This window comes from Rana temporaria, chromosome 10, assembly GCF_905171775.1.
Source record: "Rana temporaria chromosome 10, aRanTem1.1, whole genome shotgun sequence".
NCBI lineage: Eukaryota > Metazoa > Chordata > Amphibia > Anura > Ranidae > Rana > Rana temporaria.
In genome coordinates, this window is record NC_053498.1 from 97,104,479 (window position 1) to 97,111,983 (window position 7,505).

Sequence of the window (7,505 nt, forward strand, 5' to 3'; positions counted from 1 at the left end):
AGTGATTCACTACTGCTATTCTCATTGGGAATGTCTGGAACAATCATTAAGTGACACTTTTTCAATGGTGTCTGCCATGTTGATGGGTTCCAGCAAGTGCAAGTTGACCTGTGATTACTATTCTGGGGGTTTCAAAGCATTAATGTTGGGACCTGCAAACCCCCTTCTTCACATAGCAAACATGCTTAAACTTCAAAAAGTATTGCATGGGAAGGGTATGCAGATAATTATTTTGCTTGAATGCCTAACTCATCAAGATAATTAGTACTTGCTTTATAATAAATAAATAAATAAAACAAAGGTTACTCACATTTAATGAAGCAGTACACCATTCATTATCGTGTTAAGTACTATGTTAGTACATATTAGGTGTTTACAAGCACTCAATATCAAGAACATAACTTAGACAGAGTGTGGTATATACTATAATTATCAAATATCTTTAAAAGAAACTCCAACTAATATTTCCAAATTCCCATATGTAGTAGGAATATAGGGGGGTCTGATGCTTCTTTAGCTTTCTTATCTAGCAGGTGAATTATGGGCCTGATCCACAGCCAGCGGGTGTAACTTAAATATTCGGATTTAAGTTACACCCCCGGAAAATTTCTACCTAAGTGCCCGATCCACAAAGCACTTACCTAGAAATTTTCTGCGGTGTAACTTAAATCCGGCCGGCGCAAGGCGTTCCTAATTTAATGGGGCGAGTCCCATTTAAATTAGGCGCGCTCCCGCGCCGGACGTACTGCGCATGCTCCCGACGTCATTTTCCCGATGTGCTTTGCGCGGTTTTACGTTGCGCTGGGTTTTGAGAATCGCGACGGGCATAAAAAAAAAAAACGAGTTGCGGCGAAAAAAAGACAGCGACGCGGGATAGAAGGGTATACTTTTACAAGGTGTAAACAGTTTAGGCCTTGTAAAAGTAGCCCTAATATTGCAACGGCAAACTAATACTTACAGAGAAAAAACGAAGCGTAAAAGCTTTGTGGATCTCCGTAAGTGCTAATTTGCATACCCGAAATGGCATTTCGACGAGAAATGCCCCCAGCGGCGGCTGCGGTACTGCATCCTAAGATCCGACAGTGTAAGTCCCTTACACATGTCGGATCTTCTGTCTATCTATGTGAAACTGATTCTGTGGATCAGTTCCATAAATAGAAAAAGGGATACGACGGCGTATCAGTATATACGCCGGCATATCCCTTTTGAGGATCAGGCCCTATATTTCTAGATTGTAATCTCTAACGAGCAGGGCCCTCTGATTCCAGCTGTATCAAATTATATTATAATTGTAGCGTCTCCCTTTTATATTGTAAAGCGCTGCACAAACTGTTGACTCTATATAAATCATGTATAATATTAATAATAATACAATTATCAAAGTGTAGCCTATAATGGTATTGTATAGTTTTCAAGGTTTAGATATACAATATACGTAGATATACATAGGTTTAGATATGTAAAATAGATCAGTTGGAAATAAATAATCCTAAAATCACGTAATAATCTTTGTTTCTATGTATATTTTGTATAATATGGTGAGAGGTGAGAACCCTTGTAAGTTTTTATTTATTTATTGTATTTTTATTGAAAATGTAAAAGTTAAACAAGGCACCAAGTACCTGAACACTACAATATGGTTTAGAGAACACAATCCTGTAAAGAACTTCCACGGTCAATCAAGTAAAGGATTATTCATTACAATCCTAAGGCTGGGTTCACACCTATGCGAATTGGAGGCGGGTTTCCCCACATCCAATTCATACAGTAGGAGATTGGGAGCGGCTCTCCGGAGCCGGTGACTTGTCCTTAAGGTTCCCCTAACGGGAAAGTTCCTTCAAGGACTGCGCAGGCGCAAACTTGCCGACGGAAATCTCCGAACCTCATCCGGCATCCAGGCTCATTCTTTAACATCCCAGTGGATTGGAGGATGTTAGAAAAAGAGCCAGGAGGCCGAGCGAGCGAAGCGAGGACGTGAGGCCAACTGGCCACTTTCCTCTAAATCCACGTCGCCCTGGATGCCGGCCGAGGTTCGGAGATTTCCGTCGGCAAGTTTGCGCCTGCGCAGTCCTTAAAGGAACTTTCTCGTTAGCCGGAACCATATCGGCAGATCAGATTGCGCCTGCGCAGGAACTTTCACGATAGCCGGAACCATATCGGCAGATCACCGGTTCACATATCTCCGCTGCGGCTCCAGTGTGAATTTGCACAGGGGTGCAAAGGGGTGCGTCTTTTGGTCCATTTCAGGTCTGAATTCAGGCCAAAAATTCCGGCTGAAATTGGACCTGAAACGGTGAACAGGGACACACCGGACCCCTGCTGTGAGCCACATGGAGCAATAGTGTGAACCCAGCCTTGGCTTAAACTGAGGACTTTATTATGTTTCATTAAACATCTAACATAATAAAGTAAAGTACATCACTTGGATAAACAAACCTGTCATTGAAAATAATGGTAATTAAAAACAAAAACGTGAAAATCACAAGCATATCCTTGAAAATTACTTTGGGGTGCTTTACCCCTGAAGGGTTTTATAAGGGTGCCCGGTGGGGTGAAGTATACCATCTCTTGCTTCTTTCCTGTGGTCTTTTTCTCTCTTTACTCTTTTCTCTCTTGTTGTTACCAAGGTAGTGGTACCACTTTCTCTTCCATTGATCTTGTCTGCTATTTACAGTAATAGGCCATTACTGGTCGATAAATCTAGATTTTCCTAGCTTGTGACGGAAAATATAAGTTATATGAAGACAGGAGGCGAGTATCTTATGCATTAACTTTCTTTATTTAATGCCCATAGCAGACACTTTAAAACTTTTCTATAAACTTTTAATGTAAAAAAAATTTCAGTCAGTAAGACTACGACTCCCAGCAGTCCTTGTAATCCGTAGCCACGCCCAGGTCGGTGACCTCTATATAACAGACTGCCCGACTAAGATCCTCCTCTTTCTTGCTGCGAAGATCTTGCCCGTCGGATGTCGTCGTCTTGAACTGTATCCGTCCGGCCGGGGTCCGAGGAATCCATAACTTGGATCAGAGTCGTTCGTCGAGTCCCAACGGGGGTCTCGGAGAAATTTTAACCCAACGAGGGTTCAATAGGCGTTCCGTCCCAACAGGGGTAAGAAGACAGTAGAACTTTCAAGTATCCCAATCCGGAGTATTACCCAGGTACGATATTCAGTAACCTGTGAAGAAATCAGAGATATACATAATAGGGTGGGACGGGAGGGAAGATACTCGCCTCCTGTCTTCATATAACTTATATTTTCCGTCACAAGCTAGGAAAATCTAGATTTATATATCAGACAGGAGGCTCATATCTTATGCAAGTTTAAAGCTTAACATCTAATCCTGCAGACATAATATGCATATCCTGACAGAATACATTGCACATACAATATTAGGGTAAAACTGCCATGGATACATGCTCTTGCGGTCTAAAGTAAAAATGACGGAAGGTAGTCTCTGAAGACCAATCTGCCGCCACTAGAAGATCGGAGAGGGAGCCCCCTGACGTGACTACTTTGGTGGCCATGGCCCCTCTGGCGGAGTGGGCTCCGAAGAGGGACACATCAATACCAGCCATGTCCATGGCCATACGTACCCAGCGTGCCAGCGTGGCCGACGATACTGGAAAGTGTGGCTTGACATAAGACACCAGGAGTTGTGACAAACCCGGGGAACGCAAGCTAGCGGTCTGTAGTTCATATGCCTGTAGGCAGCGAACCACGCAGAGGAGTGGATGAGCAGGAAAAAACGGGTAGAAGACCGATTGAATACCGGTCTTAGTCCTGCGCACTACAGAAAACTTGACTCCTTGCGGTGAAAATTGTCTAGAGATATCCAAGGCCTTAACATCGGATACCCTTTTAATGGACACTAGGCAGAGGAGGACTGTCAGTTTAATGGAAAGGAGTCTTAAAGGAAGATCCGAATTATCCTCCCACCTGGCGAACATATCCAGCACCTTGGAAACATCCCAGGTTGCTTGGTATCTAGGCCGTGGGGGACGTTGGAATCTTATGCCTCTCATGAGTCGACAGACTAACGGGTGTTTGCCGATCGGTAGGGAATCCACAGGGCAGTGGTATGCCGAAATAGCTGACCGGTAAACATTTATGGAGCTGAACGATTTGCCAGATTCAAAGGAATCTGCCAAATAATTCACCACTAAAGATACAGGGGCTCGTACAGGATCGACCTGCCGTCGATCACACCAACGCACCCAGAGCCCCCACGCTGATCGATATGCCGATCGAGTCCCGGGGGCCCAGGCCAGGGTGAGGAGGTCCTGAGCTGACTGTGAAAGGACGTTGTCAGCGTCCGCGATCCCGAAACCAGCCACGCCAAGAGTGGTAGGTTGTCTTCTAAAATTAGGGGGTGTAGTTCCCCGTTCGGATTGGTGAGAAGGTGGGGAAAGTGAGGCAGGAGCCTGGGACAATCCGCGGTCATCCCCAACAGGAGGGGAAACCACGGTTGGGTCGGCCACCACGGTGTGATCAACACCACAGTTGCCTCCAGGGTGGCAATCCGAATGAGGAGTCTGGGGATCAACTGGAAGGGAGGGAATGCGTAATGGGTGCCCTCCGGCCAAGGTTGGTGCAGCGCGTCGACCGCATAGGCCTCTGGGTCCGGCCTCCAGCTGAAGAAGCGGGGCAGCTGATGATTGAGGCGTGAGGCGAACAGGTCTATGTATAGTGGACCCCAGATCTGTTGTAGATGGAGAAATACTGAACGATCCAACTGCCAGTCGCTGGAATCTCGCAAGTACCGAGAATTCCAGTCGGCCACTGAGTTGGACACGCCCGGAATGTATTCCGCGACAGGGGTTATATTGTGGGCTAAGCAATAGTGCCAGAAGTCTTTCGCGATGGTCGCTAAGACCTTGGATTTGGTACCCCCCAGGCGGTTGACGTACTGGACCGCCGCCACGTTGTCCATGCGGAATAGAATACAACACGTAGAGGTACGAGGCATAAAACTCCTGAGAGCGAATAGAGCTGCCAGGAGTTCTAGGGCGTTGATATGGAGCTTGGTTTCCTCTACTGACCAAGTCCCTCCGGTGGATGCCCTGCCGCATCTGGCGCCCCAGCCCCTGCGGCTGGCGTCCGATTCTATGACCACATCCGGGTAGGGATTGAAGATGGTTCTGCCGTTCCATTCTACGGCATGGCGAAGCCACCATTTCAACTCCTCGATCGTGTCCCGACATAGGGGAACCTCGTCGGTGTACCTGAGACCTTGTCTCAGGTGCATGATTTTGAGCCTCTGGAGGGCTCTGTAGTGTAATGGGGCCGGGAAAATAGCTTGGATGGAAGCTGCTAAGAGGCCCACAAGACGCGCTAGCGTGCGGAGGGATAGGCAACCCTTCCGCAGTGTAGTCCGGATCTCCTTGCGGATCAGAGCAAGTTTGGGGCTGGGGAGGCTGAGGGTAGATTGGATGGTGTCCACCGTAAAACCCAAAAATTCCATCTGCTGAGCAGGAATCAATATTGATTTGTCCTGGTTGACAATGAAACCCAGTTGTTGTAACAATGACACAGTCCATGACATGTGAAGATGGGCCTGGGTCTCTGAGAAGGCTAGAATGAGGATGTCGTCTAAGTAGATGACCAGACGAACCCCCCTGCTCCTCAGTGCCGCCACCACCGGTTTCAGCAGTTTGGTGAAACACCATGGGGCGGACGATAGTCCGAATGGAAGGCAAGTGAATTGCCACATCTTGCCCCTCCATAGGAACCGTAGGAGGTGTTGTGATTCTGGGTGTATGGGGACCGTAAGGTAGGCATCTTTCAAATCTACTTTCACGAGCCAGTCCCCTGGGTGTAGGAGGTCTCGGAGGAAGTGTATACCTTCCATTTTGAAATGTCGGTATACGACATATTGGTTCAACTCCCTGAGGTTGATCACTGGGCGATAACCGCCGTCTTTCTTGTGCACTAAAAATATATTGCTGATGAACCCTGGGGAGCAATGGTCTACTTCTATGATAGCCTGTTTGGCCAGTAAATCTCGCAGTTCGTTGTCTATTAGAGCAACGTTCTGGTTTGCGAAGCGGATGGGTGGCGGTATAACATTGAGTGGAGGAGATGTTACGATGTCCACAGTGAACCCCGCTACAGTGTGTAATATCCACGCGTCTGCCGTAATCGCAGACCAGGCGTGGATAAAATACCTGAGACGTCCCCCCACAGGAATGTGACTGAGTGGTGTGTGCATCATACTCACCGGTGGGAGGTCGGGATCGTGGGTAACCTCGTCCCCCTCGTCCTCGCCATGGTCTGCCTCGTGGTGGAAAGAAGGGGGCAGGTTGTGCCACTGGAGCGGCGTAGGATTGAGCCTGCGGGTACTGGTATTGTACTGGGGCTCTATTTTGTGGCCTGTAGGAAGGGGCACGGCCGGCAGATCGGCCTCTGTTTCTGCCGGCCCTGTTAAAAACCTTGGGGGTCCCAGCTTTCCTCAAGGAATTTTGAGCCTTGTCCAGGCTCGTAAAAAGGCCCACAAATTTATTGACGTCTTTCAATAAAGAGTCTCCAAATAACATGCCGTCCGCAGACGGTCCGGGTTCTGACTCCGCCAGGTGGGCTAACTGGGGGTCCAGACGCATCAGTATAGATCGGCGTCTTTCAATCGAGCATGCCGTATTGGCAGTGCCAGCCAGGCATATTGCTCTTTGCGCCCAGCCTCTCAGCTGTTGTAGGTCGACCGGTTGCCCGGATGCTGCCGCCTGTTCCGAAAGATTGAGGATCTTGGTCAGGGGCCCCATCATGTCTAGAACACGATCTTGAATGGATCGGAATGATCGTTCTACCCCTTTTCTCTGGAATTTGCCAGATTTCATTAGATATTTGGTTAAAATGGGGTCTATCTCAGGGGTAGCCACCACTTTATTGGGTATAAGGGGTCTAGGGCATTCAGCCCTAAGTTTGTTGCGACTAACCCTGTCAAGGGATTTTCTAGCCCATAATTCTATGTATTGGTTCACCTCTGGTAGAGGGGTCCATTCTCCAGAACGCGGGTGACTAATAGCGTTTGGATCAAAAAACGGTTCTCCTAGGGAGTCTAGGAGAATATCTCCCTGCGTGGCAGGGTTGGCAGCTGTAGTGAGCGCCGTCTCCCCAGCATCGTCCTCATATGAATCCGGCTCTGACTCATCCGATCCCTCTAAGGGGTCATCAGAATCCTCTTGTGGAGAGTCAATGTATGAGTCCGGTTTGGCCCTTCTTGCGGCCTTAGTCCCTTTAAATTGTAACTCCCTGGGGTCCAGGGGTCTATTTGAGTGCGTCTGATGCTGGGGTTGGTAAGCCGTGTTAGGGTTTACCTGAGGCATATTATTTCCTTCCCCTGCTGGGGAGTCAATCACCGCCAGGGTGTGCTTCCTCTTCTGAGAGGCTTTGCCTTTTTTGGGCGGTGGTTCGTCGCCTTGCGGCGTCGGTAACTGTGGGGCCATGGGTATATATACCCTGGAGGAGGCAGCAGAGGACAGGGCAGCCAGGATGGATTTATTAATT

General features: G+C 48.1%; 1 protein-coding gene across 1 annotated transcript; it reads right to left on the reverse strand.

Moving 5' to 3' along the window:
* Positions 1-2,874: 2,874 nt before the first annotated feature.
* LOC120915359 lies at positions 2,875-7,024 on the reverse strand. The gene is made up of 2 exons (XM_040325783.1): positions 6,223-7,024; positions 2,875-3,179 (listed from the first exon to the last, which is right to left on the reverse strand). The coding sequence occupies exons 1-2, from the start codon at positions 6,833-6,835 to the stop codon at positions 3,172-3,174; spliced, it is 621 nt and encodes a 206-aa protein (XP_040181717.1). The 5' UTR covers positions 6,836-7,024; the 3' UTR covers positions 2,875-3,171.
* Between the last annotated feature and the right edge of the window lie 481 nt (positions 7,025-7,505).

Bases quoted from the DNA above. Each gene is read 5' to 3' on its own strand.
- LOC120915359 (XM_040325783.1), bottom strand. From the start codon at position 6,835: ATGAAATCTGGCAAATTCCAGAGAAAAGGGGTAGAACGATCATTCCGA.